At 44.1% G+C, this 20,069-nt stretch overlaps 1 protein-coding gene across 15 annotated transcripts in view; it reads right to left on the bottom strand.

Annotated features, from left to right (window-relative positions):
- Window positions 1-20,069, bottom strand: part of Esrrg (estrogen-related receptor gamma) — a 618,195-nt gene that overhangs the window by 151,608 nt on the left and 446,518 nt on the right. For all 15 annotated transcript variants that reach the window (XM_087581296.1, XM_087581292.1, XM_087581294.1 and 12 more), the window contains one exon: window positions 1,278-1,394. In XM_087581296.1, coding sequence (XP_087437422.1) covers window positions 1,278-1,394 — 117 coding nt within the window. The remainder of the gene's footprint in view (window positions 1-1,277; window positions 1,395-20,069) is intronic.

Raw genomic sequence — 20,069 nt, 5'->3', positions numbered from 1 at the left:
TCCTAGCCACCTTCCGACAACACTTTAAAGTTGCAGGTTCACTTGTTGACAGCCGTCTTCTCAGGAGAGCACCAGGCTGAAGACCAGGTAGAGACCCTGAGCAGGCCTCACCTTTTCCTTGATACAAATAAAGGCCTGGTGAGTCTGGCAGGAAGTCCACAGCCCTGTATTCAATCTGCTGACTCATTCTCCTGGGACAGCAGCCACAGAGAAGAAGGTCTGGGACAGGTCCAGAGCAGGTGGCACTATACAAAACCGTTAACTACGTATGCAGTTAGCGAGGCTCATCCAACACCTTATCCTTTGCACATATGTGAACGTGAAAATATGAAGCAAAACAGCAACCAGGAGGGATCTGCAGAGACAGTGGATATACTCTGAGGTAGCCGCATCTATGAATTTCTATAAATAATTCACCTAAGCTTGGTTTCAAGCTTCTCTCCATGACCACACGTTCCTCTAGGTGTCTTATGGAAACATCAGATTCGCTTTTAACTCTGAAGGCCTTTCTGAATATGAATGTTTATCTGCAAAATATGCTTATACAGAGATTTAACACAAACCCTCTATAAAGGTGGGTTTCTAGACGAGAAGGAAAACTTTTACTGCCTCACAACTAAGTTATGAACTTAAGAAAGCAGAAGCGCACACAGGGTCAGGAGCTCTGACATGGGTGTGGGACAGCAGAATGTTCACTGCGGCCAACAGGTTCACCTCTCGATGAGGGAATCACAAAGTGTGGAAGTCCAGCCAAGTGTGCTTGACACAGAACCCACATTCACTGGCTTTTCCTTCTGTGTGTGGCTGTTTTCGCCAACCAAACTCACGCAAGGCCATTAACGCAGGAATGGTATTCAATCAGAGAAGTAACCACTAAAGGTGAGTTTGGAAAATAATTAAGATGACCTTAAACCCAAAGTTTCTAAAATATAAAAATATAAAAACTGAGAAAGGGGTGCGTTGTGGGTAACCGCTTCTTGCTTTGCCTGTGTCTTCTCTCCGTATCTGTAAAGATCAAAGGACCAGCCCCAGCCCCACGGTGGGGACTTTGATTTGCAGCACAGGGTCCTACCTTCTGGTTGGTGTCAAGCTTCTAGCCATGAGGTATTAGAAACTCTGGTCTTGAGAGTATCCAAGGTACCTACTGCACCATCTTTCCCGGTTTCCATGGAAACGCTCTTGAGCCCTGTTTGGATGCCCCTCCCCCTCCTCCACCCCTGTGCCGCCCACCAACCCAGAGCACAAGTTCGAGCCTGCCCGCCCGCCCGCCCCCTTACCTTCTTTCAGCATGCCCACTTTGAGACATTTCATGAAGCGGCAGGCCTGGCAGGATTTGCGTCTGCGCTTGGTGATCTCACATTCATTCGTGGCCGGGCAGCTGTACTCTATGTTACCTACAGCACAGAGTTTGAGAGAGAGAGGCTATCAGACTAGAGGGTCAGGAGAGATGGAGGTCGCCCAGAGAAAAGCTATCCCCAACCACAAAGTCATGTGATCCCAAAGACATGTCACCAAACATCTGACAAGTGTCAGGAAGCTGAATATGCTGCTGTGGCCACGGAGAGAACCTCTAAGGAAGCAGCTTGATATAATTTAGCATTTCCAGCTGAGGCAGGAGGATTACTGCAAGTCCAAAGCAGCTTGGGCTACATCCTAAGCTCTAGGCCAGCCAGGGCTACAAAGAGAAACCCTGTTTTCAAAAACAAGGTAAGAAAGACAAAAGAATTCTACTAGCCTCTTAATGCCATATTCTACTCCGAGATTTCCTTCCTATCAGAATATCCTGGAAGACTATATTACATGTAGGAATGGAACAATGACCAACCACCAAGCAAAGCTGGCCCACACAAAGTACAGTCTTCTAGAAGACTCCAAAGCCCACCATCCTCAAACACACCAGAGGCTGGAGAGGTGCATCAGTGGTTAAGAGCTTCGCTGCTCTCCCAGAGGACTCAGGCTTGATTCCCAGATCCCACATGGGACCACTCACAGCTCACACCTTCCTAGAACCCCGGTTCTGAAGATCCTGTGTTCTCTGCTGGACTCCGCTGGCTTGTACAGCCAACTAGGCATGCGCAGGTACACGTAAAATAAAATAACTATGTCTTAAAAACAGAAACAAAACCAAAACATACAAAGAAAGCAGCATATCTGGATCCTAGTTGTCAGCCCTGGTCTCCGGTGACTCATGGTCCTGGGACGATCTGCTTGTCCTTCCGGCTACACACACCTCAGAGCTCTGCGATCCAAAGTTTGATGTGGGATATTGCTGTAAGCCCCTGGCATGCAGGGCGGCAATGTCACAGCCCTTCCTGCCAGACTGGCTAGGCAGAGGTACCCACGATGCTTCCTGGAGATGCTGAGGGTGAGGATGAAGGGATAATGGCCGTCCTCATGGTGTTTGTGACAGCATTTGCATAATTAACTCCAAACACCATGGGGTTGTGATAACGGCAAACTAGTCAAGGTTATGGTTTTAACAGTAGACTGTATCTTTTTTTTTCAGCCATATATAACAACCTGAAATGGAAACAACGTGTAAACGGAAGATCTAAACTTTCGATGTCTCTCTGAGACAATGAAGTGCGTGAGGCGTGCTCTTGGCAGCCACTGCTTGTAAAGAAGCTGCCTTGAAAAATAAAGGCTGTGTCTGCCATCAGCCCCGTTGCAGAGAGCTTGAAGGTCTCCGGCTACTTCCTAACCCTTTCCCCCCGTGATTAAGTGCATTAGTAACCTAATGAAAATGCATCCTGCTTATTGCCCTCTTGGGAAGGGGGAGGTCATCGCGCTGAACGCATAAATTGTCATAGGAGATGGTGCGGGCATAATTGCAATTTTGCTGTTCCATGGTTGCTGTACCCAGGGTCCATCGAGTCCCCAGAAACATGCGCAGATCCAAGTAATTAGCATAGAAGGCTGCCTGGGACCACAACATTGATGAAATATTTCAGAGTTAATCACACTTTGTAAACACTGATTTATATTGACTACCTTTCTGTGGACTGATGTGTCCTCATTAAATATCACATTAGTGCTTTGCAGGCTTGTTCAGAGACTCCACCACTCGCCAACTGCTAATTCACCAGAAAGCGGTACCTAGCCACTTGGAACTACAGAAAATTGGTTAAGTATGCATGACTTAAAAAAAAAAATCTTGAGCATTAGAACTTGAGGTAAATTGACTGGCTAAATTAGCATTCTAATTCAAAGCAACTACTTTTAAAATGAGGTTAGATAATAGAAGTGATATTAACTGCATTAACAGGAAAAGTATGCAACATCACCTTCTTCAGAAATATCACTCAGGGGCTGGCGAGACAGTTCGTCCGGGAAAGTGCAGCTGCATATGGCTGACCATGTGAGCCCATGCGAGCTCAGTCCCAGGAACCCATGTAAAGCAGAGGAGAGAACCAATTCCACATCATCGTTCACCAATCTCTACCCATGAGCACTGGTTTTCCCTCTCCTTGTATTAGTTAATAAACATTTTTTTAAGAAAAAAATGTGACTCAGGAAAAGGGCTGACAAAATAGCTTAGCAGTAAATGTTATACAGTCCTGGAAGCCTGGGTTTCATCCTTCACTAACATGGTGGGACACGCTTGTGCACACGCTCGTGCACACACTCGTGCAGTAGTAGTAGCAGCAGCAGCAGCAATAATAATAATAATAATAATAATAATAATAATAATAATAATAATAATAATAATAAAGAGACAGCAATGGTAAGAATGGTAAGGTAAGTGAATACTGGCTTGGTTAAAGCTGAGAATAAAGAAGTTGGGAATCTGAGGGGTTTCCTTCAAATGTCCTCAGGAATCTAATCTGTATTGAAAGAACATTGCTACAATTTTGTTTCTGCTCTTGCTTTTGGTGTGGCTTTGGGGATAGAACCGGGAGTCTGTCAAAAGTATACTAGGCGAGCACTGGGCTGTACCCCCAACCCTGCTTTTATGTTTGGAACTTCACTTTGAAACAGTTTCCCTAAGTCCCCCAGGCTGGCCTGAAATGTGCGCCCCTGCCTCAGCCTCCTGAGTAGCTAACCGCATGCGGGTGACCTAGTTAGTGTTCGGCTCCCAGTGCCTCCCATTCGCTACAATTTTCTCACATTTATTCCAAAGGGGACTCTGAGGAATGACGGAACCCCGATGTCAAACACTGGGAGCAAATGCTTGTCAGGCATCATGTCTAGCCATTCCCAGTCTCTAAAATCAGCGTGCTCTGATGGTTCGTGTTCCCGTGGAGGCCTGAGCGTCCGTCTCATGCCTTCAGCTCAGTGCTATCAACTTCTGCTACATGGTGCACCCCACACGAGTGGGACTGGCTGCCTTTTCATCCGTCTTCAGAGATTATGTTCTCATCCTTTATGGTAAGGGATTAGGTCGAGCAGAAGCAAGCTCGCATGTGGACCTGCATAGGTTCCCAGTCCTGATCGCTGGCCTCCAGACTCCCTGTCTTAGTCCAGGAAGGGTGTTGCCCTTTGCACTCTCTCCTCCTAGGGCTGCCTTGAGCACCGCTCTACCCTAATCTAAAATAAAGAAGCTAAGCTTGCTGTTCGTAGCTATAAATCCCAGCACTTGGGAAGATGGGGCATGAGGGATACCCAGAGTTCCAGGCTCTTTGGACCCTATAATGAATAATAGAATAGATAAAAATAAATAAAAACACTTGCCTAGCATGTTTAAGGCCTTCTGCTTAACCCCCAGCACCACACATGTGTGCGTGTGCGTGCATGCTCACATTACTGCTGCCCTTCTGAATTAAATGGAAGCTATCCAACTACTACAAGGTCCTTTCCCAATATAACTCTCATCTACTTTTCTGGCAATATCACAATTATTACCTCACATGAACTTTCAGGTCCAGCCAATTTCATTTATCCATTTTTTTCTATTTTTTTGCCGCACGTCCTTCAAAACTCCCCTCTGAGAATGATCTATTTCTGCCCCTCTTTTCTTCTTAAAATTATTTCCAAGACTCGGTGTTCAACTCCAATTCCATTCCAATCATTTATGAAAACTTCCCAGACCATTCTAGCAGGAAATGACTTCTGGGATGCCTGTCTTTTGAAGTACTGTCATCTAATACAGGCAGGTCACACTGTTGTTAGTCCTTTGCATGTGCATGATGCCTACTAGAAGGGAAGACAGTGGAGGGCAGGAGCCAATTCTTAGGAAGCATAAACATCTCCAACCAATGGCTGTGGTGATTCGGAGGAGAGGGAGGCAAGGTGGGAATATGGCCTGAGCTTGTCATCCAAGAACTAGAGAGGTAGAGACAGACACAGCACCTGAGCTCACTGCCAGCCACTCTGGCAGAGTTGGCAAGCCACAGGTCAGTGAGTTCACTTATCTCAAAAGAAGAAAACGTAGATTGTGGCTGAGAAGTGACACCCAAGGTTGACCCCTGTTCTCCATGGAAACATGTATACTACCCATGTACACATGCACAAGCACACATATACATACACACACTCACATGCACTCACACATGTGCCTTCATACTTGTGCACACTTATGCACACACATACATACACACACGCACACACTTATGTGCATGCGCACTCGTGCACACACACATGCACACACATACATATGAACTCATTCACATGTGCATGCATGCTCACAGAGATTATACTTAGGAAAGTCAGTGGCATCTTCGCACAGGTAAATATGTCTGAAGAATGAGTCAGTAAACACTAGTGTAAAGGAGCTTCCTAACACCACAGGAAGAGTAAAGACATCTTTATAAAACTTCCCCACGATGGGGCTGGAGTGAAGGTCAGGTGCCAGGATGCTTTCTTAGTACGCAGGAATCCTGGGTTCAACTCCAGCAGCACTCAAAAACAGGAGCAGTGGAAGCAGGCTTGAAACCTAGCACTCTGGAGGTAGGGGAAGGGGGATGGGAGGTTCAAGGTCAGACTGGGATAGAATAAGCCTTTACGAAAAAAAATCTCTTTTCACAAGGCAGTTCCACATTTTTTATATCCTTCATAATATATACATATACACATATACATATATGTGTGTCCTTCATAATATATATACACATATATACCTATGTGTGTCCGTCATAATATATAAACACATATATACATATATGTGTCCCTTATAATATATATACACACAACACACATATATACATATATTTGTGTCCCTCATAATATATGTACATATATACAGATATATGTGTGCCCCTCATAATATATACACACACATATATACATATATATATGTGTGTGTGTCCTTCATAATACATACACACACACATACACACATATTCAATTTAGGGGGATAGAAATTGTGTACAATGAATGTAATGTTACAATTTAGGGGATCTTCCTGAATATTCTGTCTTAAGAAAATCTTAACATAGGAAGATGATAACCTTGATCTCAGTAAGCAACTCTGGTTTATGTTTAGAAAAACAAGTCAGCCTGTCTCTAAATAAGTTATTTGCTAGAGGGAAACCTCATTTTTAAGGCCCCCCATGGAGTTCCTTGGCTCACTGTCTTTGGCTATAGTCACCCAGCCATCAAAATCTTTGATCCAGTGTTACAGGCTACTGTGATTTTACCCTTCAAATACCTTCCCTGTTGCTTTTAGGAGTCAATTAAAAAGAGGCATCTTATATTAAAAATGTGCCACCCCCAAGGACCCATAACAATGTAGCAGACACTTTGGTAATGGTTCAAAGACTTTCTTCCCACTGGGGCACAGCCTCTCTATGGGGCACTTGTTTTCCTCCAAGTCACTAAAAGTAGAAACTAGACAATAAATAAATATATAAATAAATAAATAACCTGATTTTTAAAATCTCCAACATTATCTGGGCATCTGGAACATTATCCTGGGTAATGTCAGCCAGGAGACAACAGAAGGTCCTATTCCCAGCATGCATTCTCATTGTAGACAAAGAGTTTTCATGGATTACAGCTCATGATTTTCTGGGACACATTTGTTAGACGGCATCGGGAACTGAGTTGGGCAGCTGCTAATGACATGGCTGGACTTTCCTTGGCTTTGCCTAGGATAGCCAGGGTAATACACTCTGCTGCCTCAGGGGTGGGACCCACGGGGAAGCTTGGGGTCCTACCGCTGGGCTGCTGGGAGTGGTGGAGCAATTTATAATAACTCCTGGCAGTTTTGCACAAAGTCCTGGTCTCTGGTTACTTATTGCAGAGTCTTCTGTACAATTAGTTTGCAGGCAACATAATTTTCTCACTTACTGCTTGACAGAATCTCTCGTAGCTCTGTGGTGGGCAAAATAACAGGGTGTGCTCGAAACTCCAGCCTACAGTGCCAGTGGATAATTTGTAGATTCCTTTCAGTCCTTTAAAGCACTTATTACACTTTGGCGGTGAAAGGGTTGAGGGGTGGAAATCAGCATGGCATCGCAAAATAAAAATACCAGTCAGATCTTTACTCTGGTTCAAGTCACTCCTACGGGGTAACCTTGCCCTTGCACCTAGAACTCCTAAGTGAGCCCTCTTTATCAAGTATCCTCTCTTCGCCAAGATAAAGTCAATTCCAAAGCTGCTGTCTGTTCTCCTGATTTGCCTGAGCTTTATCAACAAAGCCAAATGGCTATAGATGATGGCCACAGCACATCTGCACATCACTGCACATGGAAGTTTGGGAGAGCCCCTGTGTGGACACACATGTGTGGGGGTGGGGGGGGCTGTCCCTTGGCATTTTCTTGAGGCAGGCTCAGTCACTGGACCTGAATCTCAGTGTCTCTTTTTAGCTTAGGCTGGCTAGCCAGCAAGCCCCAGGGGAACTCTTTAGTCCTGTTTCCCTGTTCCCTCTTCCTTCTCTGGGCCCTATCCTTCACTATGGTCACAGCCACAGGCAGCCATACCCAGGTGTCTTTCCCCATCTGTTCTCAGGATCTGACTTCAGGTCTGAGGTGAAAATATCAGAGCCACAATGGCCTGGCAGCACACCTTGCTGGATTCTGAACATGAAACAGAGACTTAATTCCCAAACAGGAATGAAATATGCCTTAAAGACAAGGGACTGAAAGGAACCACAAGCAAGTGGTTTGCTGACCCAGAGAGAGGATCAGGGATGTAGCTTAGTTGAAAAAGTGCCAACATGGCAGGCAGGAGGCCCCAGGTTCAATCCACAGGCCAGTGTAAATCAGGCAGGGTTGGTGCTTCCTGGAGCCTCCAGACCTCCACAGAGGTATGCAACAAGGTGGTAGACATTGGGATGTCAGTAGAAATTGATTTAGGACTGGATCAGGTGTGAAGGTTTTGACAGACCAATCATGCTCAATGAAGGTCACCCTCTGGTCTCCTGGGAGGGGATGGGGAGTGCTCACAAGGAGGTGCGGCTCCCGTGTCTGAGATTCACTTCAGACACTATCCATCCATCTAAGCAGTGACTTGGTCCTCTGTTCTTATGTTCTTGCACAGTCTCATATGAACTGTAGGCTGATTAGCAAGATAAAAATGTTCTTTCCTTCCAGTCTTCTTCTCTTGGACCTTCACAGCTGTTCTCCGGGGCTCCCGGAAGCCTAAGACCTCATCTGATGCCTGTCTTTCAGGGAGCTCGTCCCTGGCACTTACCCAGCTCGGTTCTGTCTCTGTGAACTAATTGCCCCTCCATCGCAGCCATGTATTCCTTTAGGACAGAGGCATCCTAGGGCTGTGCATGGTGAAGTCAACAGACCATAGAGAACACTTGCTATCTGTTAATGCTTTCAAGACAGCGCCTTAATATGTTGCCCAGGTTGGCCTTGGACTCAAGCAAACCACTTTCTCCTTTCTCCTAAGTAGCTAGGCTTCCAGGAGCAAACCACAGTAGCTACCCAACTGGCCTTTTAGGGATTCTATTCCTGACTGATCCATTTCGAGTTTAGGACTCAATTATTCATCAAAAAATTAGATAGCAAGAAAAGAGAGAGAAAGAAAGAGAGAAAGTTTATGTTCAGAACAAAAGGAAAACATATGATCTCCCTCATTTGGGTCCTAGTCTATGTCTACATGTATGTATTTTTTAAAATGTACATGTGGGTGTAACATTTAGAAAAGATAAGATACACACTAATGTTACATTCTGACTATATCGGTTACAAGTTCTCTCTGAAGAGATGCTACACTCTAGTTGTTTAGTCCTATGACTTCACGATCTAGAGAGGGATGGTTATATACTTATTCATGCTCTTTACAAGATATCTTGACAGTGATTTCTAAAGGTAGCCCTGAATAGTCAGGTGCTGACACAATGGCCCAGTTAGCCTTGGACTGACATGTGCACTCAGGAACACCCTCTGTGCTGATGGGAGCACTAATCCTGGAGACTAGTTTACACACCGGGAATCACAAAGCTCACAAGTGCCCGAGGCAGGGTTTGAACCCAGAAAGATTTGCTCCAAAGCCTGCCCTCTTAAGTACAAGGCATTACCGCTTAACTCTAATCTTTTAAAAGTCATTACTGACTGTCATTCAACTTAGAAAAATATTGTACCCACCCTGCTCTCTGAACCTCTGTTTCTTTGTATAGCCCTTGTTGTTGCTACTGTGGCTGGACAGAAAGGACTTTTTGAAGCCTGACACAGGAGCCTGGGAATGGGAGTGTGAGGGTGGATCTTGGCATTGTCTTTTGCTGTTGTTGCCTTACAGGACCAGGGCAGCTGTGGGGGAGGATAGAGTTGCTTTTAGAGAGAGGAATCTCTCAACACCTCAGGAAGAAATCCTTCATCTAGTCTCTGTGCCACCGTGGTCTATGGCCAGTTTAATTCCACAGAAACCAAACAGAGCAGGTCACCAAAGCAACGGGTGTCGGGTTGTACACAAACCAGTTTGAAGATCCAAGAATAATACTATTGTTCATGAAGGGAGAGAGCAGATTCCGTGGTCACCAGGACATGCTCTAAAATACATTTAGAAGGACTTGATAAATGTCTAACAAAAAAAATTGTTTTTGCTGCAGAAACATATGGAGATGGAAGCAAGAAGATCATGAGTTTGAGGCTAGCCTGGGCTACACTAAACCCAGGGCCTTATACTCGTTAGGCAAGTATCCTCCCAATGAGCTACTGCTAGCCCTCACCTCAGTTTGTAAGTTTCCATAAGGGTAGAGATAAACTCACAGAAGTCCTTATAGAAGGGTCACCACTGTCACAGGGAACAATACATCTAACATAGTTAAATTTTCTGTGTTCCATACCCAACATCATCTTTTCTCTTCCTGTGAGCCGTAAGCAAGTGTACATATCCAGCTTCTAGAACATCCACGTTTAAAAGAAAAGAGAGGCTGGGCAAATAGGCCAATGATAAAGAGCAGGAATGAGGAACTGAATCCACATCCCTGGTACCCAGGTATGGAAACACCTTCCCATGACCCTAGTGTGCAGAGGTGGACACAGGAGGAGCAAGAAATCGGCAAAATCCAAGTTCAGTAATAGAAGTGGTAAGGATGCCAGATGTGGCCACCTTGCCTACACCAATGCATATGGTCATCTGCTCCCATGTGCTCTCATGTGCTCCCACGTGCTCTCCTGTGCTCCCGTGTGCTCTCGTGTGCTCCCACGTGCTCCCGTGTGCTCTCATGTGCTCTCGTGTGCTCCCACGTGCTCCCACGTGCTCTCGTGTGCTCCCACGTGCTCCCATGTGCTCTCGTGTGCTCCCATGTGCTCCCGTGTGCTCTCGTGTGCTCCCACGTGCTCTCGTGTGCTCCCACGTGCTCTCGTGTGCTCCCACGTGCTCCCATGTGCTCTCGTGTGCTCCCATGTGCTCCCGTGTGCTCCCACGTGCTCTCGTGTGCTCCCACGTGCTCCCACATGCTCTCGTGTGCTCCCACGTGCTCCCATGTGCTCTCCTGTGCTCAAATGTGCTCCCATGTGCTCCCACATGCTCTCTGGTCTTCCTCAAATAGAAACGAAGCAAACAGGAGGAGAGGTGCTGCTGCTAAGCCTGATGAACTAAGCTTCATTCCCAGAAACTCACATGTGGTGCAGAGACAATTCCTAAATGTTGTCTACTAACCTCTAATAGTGTACTGTGGCTTATGCACATATACACATGCAAACTCACACAGAGATACAGAGACACTACACACATAGACATAAACACACACACCAGACACACACACACACAGAAGCACACAGACACAAACACAGATACACTCATGCAGACACACACACATGCAAATACAGACATACATACACATGGACACACATACATATACACAGAGACAAATATACACATATACATACACAGACACACATACATATACATATATACACATACATATACACACATAAACACAAACACAGATGCACACACACATACATGCAAATACAGACAGACAACATGCAAAGACACAAAGAGACAGACAGACAGACAGACACACACACACACATATATACACACACACTAATAAATACATAAATAAATACCAACCAATCAACAAAACACCTGAGGAAAGCTGGTCTGGAGCCTCAGCCCTGCAATCCCAGTACTGGAGATGCCAAGGCAGAGAGATTACTCCATATTCCAGGCCAGAAGCGGACTAGAGTAAGTCTTTGTCTAAAACACCAAATTAAAAGTGAAACTAGCCTCTCCCTTGGAAACTAAACGGTGTGTGTGTGTGTGTGTGTGTGTGTGTGTGTGTGTGTGTGTGTGTGTGTGCACGCGTGCGCGCATGGACATATATTATTTCATGGTCAGCCTGGGTCTAGCCAAGCCAGGTGTGGAAAGAAGGGGCCGCAGACAGAAGGCCCTGTGGCGACAGGGCCGGGTTGAGCTCTCAGCTTTAAACTTGAGGGATTTCTGGAAAAGAATGATAAAGCAGTGGGTAGTTTTAAGCCTTAAGCCTGACCGTCTCCTGTCTAAAAACCTTCATATTATCTAATCATGGCTTTTGTACTATTCTTAATTCCAGACTTTCATTTTATTTTAACAACGTAATGGGGGAAAAAATTGCTCACCGACTACAATCTCTCGAGCAAAATACAGTCTGAAATTACCCAATGCTTTAAAGACCTTTAATGTAGAAGTCAGAGCCAGGACTGAGGGCTCTGGTTTTCCTGAGAGCCACTTGCTCAGGACTGTTCAGTTTCTGGAGCTAGAGAAGTGTGTAGAAATGCTATCACTGCTGTCCGGGGATGATATGCAAGACTACAAGAAGCATTAACGCAACATGAGCTCAGGGCAAAAACTAATGTATTCAGTATGGACAGTGGCCACGTGGCTCCAGTTAAGAGTACATTCTAGGCTTGCAGAGGACCTGACCTGAGTTAAAATTCCTGGCAACAGTGTCATGCAGCTCAGAACCACCCATAACTTACTTTATTATAGTATTACTATGACAAGTTAGAAAACTGACCCAAAGTAGGTAGACTGCCTGTTCAAGTGATTACCTGTGAGCAAATCCTAAGAGGTAAAAGACAACAGCAACAGCAGCAGCAGCAGCAGCAACAACAACAGCAGCAACAACAACAACAGCAACAACAACAACACCCAACTTTAAATTTGGGCACATGGGAAATTCCTAAAAAATATTTAAACAATCACATCAAAGTCAATGAAACAAGAAGTGACAAGTACTGGAGAGGATGTAGGAGAGGGGACACAGTGGTGTAGGAAACTGTAAAGACAGTCCTCAAATTTCAAATGGATTAAAAATACATGGGCGGGGCCAGAAGTTGGAACTAGGGATCAAGTCAGAGTCTTACAGATGCCGGGCAGGTGTGCTACGCCTAATCCACACCTTCCATCGTGGCACAGGATCTGGCTCACTTGCCCAGGGTGACCTTGAAGGAGCTACACAGCCAGGCAGGCATGGAACATTGGATCCTCTTATGTCAGCCTTCAGGTCAGAACATGGAATCCGGCGTAAATATTTGTGCATGCAACTGCACACTCATTACTTAAATATCCACGGCGTGGATACATCTTAAATGTCCATCAGGAGATGAACGGAATTTTTTTAAAGCCTCACATACACAATGGATTGTGATTTGGTTTTCAAAAGGACACACTGGAACACACCACATACCACGGATGGACTTTGAGGATTGTAGAATGAGTGACAGCCACAAAAAAAAAAAATAGGAAGAAAGAAAGGAAAAAGAAAAGAAAAGAAAAAGATAAACACTGTGGCTTAGGATTTAACCAAGGTAGAACAATCCCTACCATCTGCAAGGCCCTCATTCCATGTTTAGCACCCGAAAACTAATATTGCATGGTCCTCCTGGCTATGGTTATGTTAGGGTTCTGTGGGTGTAGCTGCCCAGGGCTGGTGGCAGGAAGACAAAGGGAGTTGTGTCTGGGACAGTGCCAGGGTCACAGCTACTCAGCCACATGAACACAGGTGACACCATCTCTTTGTATAGTTGAAGTGGCTAATGTTCCAAACTTAGGTTTCTTAGCGTAACTAAAACCGAGCCCCAATGTCATAACTTCTGATGACAGTCTTAGAGATGGAGAGTGAATTTCCTGGAAGAGCATGAATATCTAAGCGCCCAGCTTTGCCCAGCTTTAAACTCCAGTACCAAGCGAACGAACGAATGCACCCGGATGTAAGGTCCAAATTCTTCACCAGAATCCCTCACCCAAATTTTGCATTTAGGTGAAAGTTCTAGAATGTTTGAGTACACACCAGTGACCAGAATGTTTGGTATCCCATAGTAATGATTAAAAATGGATTAATTGAGGTCACAAGAAAGTGACTAAAAACCTTTAAGTCTTAAGAAGCTATTTAGGTTCATCAAGTAATAAAGGAAAGAACAACCCTGCCCTATGCCTAGACCTCAAAGTGTGTGTTTCCCATTGATCGATTGACTGATTGGCTGGTTGATTGATTGGCAGATTAATTGATCTATTGGCTGACTGTGAAAACTCAAGACCTCACATTGAGAAGACAAGGACTCCACCACTGAGCCCTGCCCTCGGCCCTGGACTCTGACTGCTAACAGAGTATGTTTGCTTCCTTCTGGGTCTTAAGACTGAACTAACCCACATCTTTTCCCTGATCACCCGAAAGACACCTTGACCAGAGGAGCCCCTGACACCCTACTCTCAAGAATTCTGTCTCTTTCTTTCTGGGGAACACTCTCATCTGCTCTAACTCCACTTATCCATACCTAAGTTTGACTTGGTGGAAGAAATTGTTTCATGATGTAAAAGCAAGCATCTTCAAGCCACAAAGCATAAAGTTTTACCCTAAAGCAGTTAATGTCTACTGAAGCCTTCTAAGCAGGTCTAATTTGTTACGGTTAGTCAGCCATGGTCAAATGGGATAACACTGCACGTTCAAAGCTACTAGCCCTTGTCTTAACAACAAAAACAAACAAAATTTGGGGGAAAATGTATAAACTTCTCAGGAGTCTGAGAGTTGAGGCAGGAGAATTTCTGCAAGTTCAAAATGAGGCTAGGTATAAAATATTGCGTCAAAGCAACCAATGATAATGCATTTTTTAAAAGACTTGTTTTCTAATCAAGGGATGTCCAGAAGGAGAGCTATCCCAGAAGTCAAAAAAGGTGCTGGTTCCTTTGTTTGAGTTTATCTTGTAATCAAAGAATTGCCTTCTACCTCAACAGTCAACAGATAATACTGATGGCAGTGAGGTGCTGGGGAAAAGTCCCTCAAACTGCAAAATATCAGATCGCCTTACTCCCTGAGAAATCCCAGTAGCGGGGCAAAGAATCTATATGGCAAACTGGCCAGGACTGAAATGAACCATGATGACTGAGACTTGGAGGGACAGACCCAAACCTTCTGGCGTCAGGTGGGACTGTGCCAGGGGGAAGCAGCAGAGCTCTGGATGAAATCTTCAGCATAACAGAGGCAAAGTGACCGCTCCTCCAGTAAGAGAGTCTCAGGCAGGGTGTGTAAGATAGGCTTAGGGCCCCTTGCCACTCTGGAAGGAAACCGGCCTCCTGCTAGCTCCAGTCCCAGAACTTGATCAGAGTTTCCAGTCAGAGATTTGGTTAAACAGAGGTTCACAAGAACGAGTAAGAGCGAGCTGTGAATGCACATCTATACGTTAAAATAAAAAGATAATAAAATAAAATAGGCTGGGCAGGGGGCAGAGGGACAGCTAGCTCAGCGGTTAAGAGCAGGTGCTGCTTTTACTGAGTTCCTGGGTTTGATTCCCAGAGCCCACATGTATATGTAAAGATAATTTATTACTAGTGGCAGCTTTAGTTTTTCTAGGTTTTTGTAGCACAGGCCCTGTTTCAAGGGCACTAATAGAGTGTTTCCATTTACCTATATTAGAGTCTCATTTAAATTACAAAGTCTGCAGCACACTTTTAGAGATGACTAAAAGGCTTTTTTTCTTTTCTTTTTTTTAAAAGTTATAGCCATTGCCCCTGTGTCATTGCAATTACAGCACGGTGGTATTTTTGTTTTGGAGACAGAGTCTGACATATCCCAGGCAGGCCTGATAATCTCTGCATGGGTGAGGAACTTCTGATCCTCCTGCCTCCACCTTCAGACTGCTAGAGTTACATGCGTATGCCACAACGCCTGGATTCTTTGTGGTGCTGGAGATGGGGCCCAGAAGTTCATGGATGCCAACTGAGTCATAGCCAAAGCCCTTTGTATAATTGTTCGTTTTAGTGCTGGGGACTGGAGGTGTGACTTTGTGTATTACAGGGAACTGCTCTATAACTGATCTATATACATTCTTACCCTAAGATAACTTAAAAATTAATAATAATAATAATAATAATAATAATAAATAGGGGTTGGGGATTTAGCTCAGTGGTAGAGCGCTTGCCTAGGAAGCGCAAGGCCCTGGGTTCGGTCCCCAGCTCCAAAAAAAAAGAACCAAAATAATAATAATAATAATAATAATAATAATAAATAATACATGTGGTATCACATCATATCTTCTCATTTCTCCCCAAACATTCTGACGTGACATGGTGGTGGAGCATGGGCCTGGCTAGGCTGCAGAGAGATTATTCCAAAGGTTAATTCTGCTTGCAATATTTGACAGTGTACATACAGCCAGGCATTAAATGTGGTGCCAGGAGTTCCACTGCATCTGGGAATATAGCTCATCTTACATTTGCCTCGAAAGGGTCAAGGCCCTTCGGTTCAGTCACCAATGCCACAGAATGAAGTAAATGTCTCACTGGTGATTTTTAGAATTTCCTCTCTGAATCCCTCACAGCCTCACACAACAGACTTCTTAGCGACTGGAACAGACACTCTGAAACTAGACATCAAAATAATACGCACATTCAAGTGGCTTTCAAAAACGCAGTGTGTGCGCCATATTCCTAAAATGCACACAAATAGTATTTGGTGTTCTTGCTTCTGACACGGGGGTTTCTACTATAAAACCAGAGAGGGGAAAATGCAGTAAGGGTTTTGAGTTTTCATTTGCCGGCCCTAGATCAAAACTGACCACACATGGGACAATAGTGCTGTTGCAATGCTTACACTCAGGAGGCTGCGGCAGGAGCTACGCAGTGAGAGGATTTCAACTGAATCTCTGAGAATCATCACTCTGGCTTTACACAATCCAAAAAACCAACATTTAAAAATCAAGCATTAATGACTTTATCTTAATTTGCACTAATTCTGTTTTATGCTTCACTAGCTACTACACATACATATGCTTACATATAACCAAACTCACATACACATAGATTATCATACATGTGTACAACTAGCCATACATATATGCCTGTATATATGCACACAAACATACATCGGAACATGCACATGCATATATACACATAAATGTACCTGTACATATACACACAGACATATATTTGTGCAGATACACATATGCATGTATGCACAGACGTGTACCTATATGTGCACACATTTATTTATGTATATACATACATATGAACACATGTATACATGTGTTTGTGTACATATGCATGCATATCCAAACATATACATGTATGATTGCACACAGACATACACACACACACACACACACATATCATAATTGTCATAGGTGAATGGTCTATACAGGGCTAAACAAGAAAGAAAAGAAACACATAAACAGTGGAAATACTAAAAGAAAATTTCTGATTCTTGAGAAAGTAAAAATACTCACAATGATGGGGTGACAATTTGAAAAACCATCAACATTGTGACCTTAACACGTCTTTCAATAAAGGACACATACACAAGCTGACTAGAAGATCCTGCAGTGTGAACCTTATTGCTTAATTCCGCCTACACAGTTGCCAGCAGGAGAGTTCACGTCTAGACAGAATGTAGCCCAGCTATATTGAGGAAGTCCAATGGAGCCCCGCCCTCGTGTTCTTATGATTCAGGCTTGAAGTACTTTATTTTTTTAAACAGCTACACAAGTAAAACATAGGAGTCCGCGCAGGACAGAAAAGATGCCCAGCCCACACACCCTCAGGAAGCTCATATTCTAAGTAGTCTAACTTTTACTGTCTGGTCCATTTCTTGCAGAAGTCAGCTGACCAATGTCCTCCAACAGCCCCATCAATAGGACAGCTTCCCTGAGAGTCTGGGCAAAGCGTGGGAAATGAATCTTTAGCTGCTGCCTCTCTCGGTCAAAGAGAGAGAAGGATGAACTTTCCACCCACATGGAAAGTCCGTAATACTCTTACTAGGAAAATAAACACTGGACAAGCAAGGGATAATAATGTAGGCATGAGATCCCATGTGTGATTTAGAATTTGCAACATTAACACAATTCAAAACAGATTAGCCAGAAGTAGAATCAACTGCAAGAAAAAGCAGGAAAGCCAATTAAACGTACCACAAAAACTAGTTCAAGTTCTAAGTTAAAGCAAATGAATTATAGACAGTGATTCTTTTTGAAATATTACTTCTGCTTTCAATTCTGCCTCGAAGCTGATTATCACACTGAGATTTATCAAGTCAATTCAGACACTCCTGTATTATTTTGGATTTTAATTGTAGAGCCTGGTTGAGCTTTTAAGTTGACATTTACTATAAAGTGCTATAATTATTTTTCCCATGTTCTATTTAAGTAGGAGATATTTTAACAGATTTCTCTGGAAGCTCATAGGATACGTTCTCTCAGTATGTGAGCTCTGATTTTCTCTACTGTTACAGTTGGTCTAACTGTGATTGCGCGTGGTGGTTAAAAAAACAAAAGCAAAACATACATTCCGTATTTTTTGAAAGCCCTTTCTCCAGGATCACAAAACCCGATTCCACAAAGAGTCACGCAAAATAATTCACTGGCAGAAGCAGTGGGCAGCACCAAAGGCAGGGCCTGGGTGCCATTTCTCCTCAACACAAGGCTGTAGACCTTCATGTTTAGGGTGTAGGGTGGGACTCTTAGTAACTGAGGCTATAGACACTGGAGAGTGTGCCTCTCTAATAAGGAATTTGTGAAGGGGCCAAGGAGATGACACAGAACAACTGTCATACAGCCTAAATCTTGAGTCCCTGTGACCCTCACTTTGTCTGGCTAGGTGGCACAAGCCCAGCCACATCTGAGTAACCTCTCTGGGAAGACATCTTCTCCAAGTGGGACTGGACCAAATACCATGGCTGGTGTGGTGGTTTAAATACACTTGGCCCAGGGAGAAGCACTACTAGGAGGCATGGCCTTTTGAAAGTAGGTGTGGCCTTGTGTGTCACTGCGGGGGTGGGCTCTGAGACCCTTCTAGTTGCCTGGAAGTCAGTCTTCTCCTCTAGCTGTGTCTACCTGGATGTTCCCATGTTTCCCTACCATGGTACTCATGGATAGAACTTAAAACCTGTAAGCCAGCTCCAATTAAATTTTGTCCTTCATTAGACTTGCCTTGGTCATAGTGTTTCTTCATGGCAAGGAAACCCTCAGTAAGACAGCCAGTGAGCACTGGTCATGAGGTGTTCGTGGTGACTGGGGCGGATGTTTGGAGCTGGTCATTGGACTTGGAGATGTTGAACAAAGCTTTCAATGCATGAATAGAACAAGATGGTGGGACAGAGGAAAGCGGCTGGGCTGGAGGCTATCACTCGATATATCCTCCACTGCTACACAAAGTCTCCAGAAGTTCCAAAATGAAAACCACAGAACAGACCTGCCACCGAAAGTGTGTTTGGTCCAGTAAGAAAATAGGACATTTTATTCAGCCATAAATCCTGACATATGACCTTAACATATTTACACATATGGGATGTTGATACTTTGGTTGCTAATGGTCTATTCAGAAGATTTTTGACAAGTACTGGACTAGGCAGAGAATAAGTATTTTGGGATTAGAGTCTGTGGTCTGTATAATTTCTGTTTCATTAAACTTCTTAAGCTGTTTTAAAAATCTGGAAGTCAAAATATTGTCAAAGGCCTCAGTATTCAAATTAGAATCTGTCCGAAAAGATTTTCAACCCTTAAGCCCCACATTGATTCTGTGTGTGTGTGTGTGTGTGTGTGTGATGCTGTTTTTTTTTTTTCATCACTAAGTTCCTTATTTTTGAGGTGTGAGAGGCTAACGGCCAGACCTTATGCATGCCAGGCAAGTGTGCAGCCAGGAGCTACATCTGGAACGCTTTTCTTACTGATGGGATCCCACTGTGTAGCCCAAGCTAGCCTTGCACTCACCTCCTTACAGCATCCTCAGGGACTGGGACTGAACGCACGCACCACTAGGCTCGGTGGGAGACTCAATGCTTAACACAAGGTCCAAGATTTTGTTTCCTTTGTTTAATTTTTCCTATGTCTTGTTTTATTTGTGTGTTCATGTGAGTGTACATGTGTGTATGTGTAGTGTGGTGTGTGTGCAGTGTCTGTATGTGTGTTGTGTGTGCATGTGTGTGTTTTGTGTGTGTGTGTTTTGTGTGTGCGTGTGTTTTGTGTGTGTATGTATGTTTTATGTGTATTTGTTTTGTGTGTGTGTGTGGTATCTGTACGTGTTGTATATGTGTGTGTGTGTTGTGTGTGTGTTTGACAGGACAACCTACATTGCTAGGGCCTTATATATGCTAGGTAAACCTTCTCCCCTTGACCATTGAGTACCTCAGCCCCAAGTCCTGTATGCTCAAACATGATTTAGGTTTTGAAATGGCGAGGGACTTTATCTCTAGTATTCCAATAAGAACTTGGGGTGGCATTGTGTATAAAACCTTTCCTCTTTACTCTAATATTGGAATAATAGCT

Source organism: Rattus norvegicus, chromosome 13, assembly GCF_021556685.1.
Source record: "Rattus norvegicus strain SHRSP/BbbUtx chromosome 13, alternate assembly SHRSP_T2T, whole genome shotgun sequence".
NCBI classification, from domain to species: Eukaryota; Metazoa; Chordata; class Mammalia; order Rodentia; family Muridae; genus Rattus; species Rattus norvegicus.
This window is presented reverse-complemented; position numbering and strand designations above follow the sequence as displayed.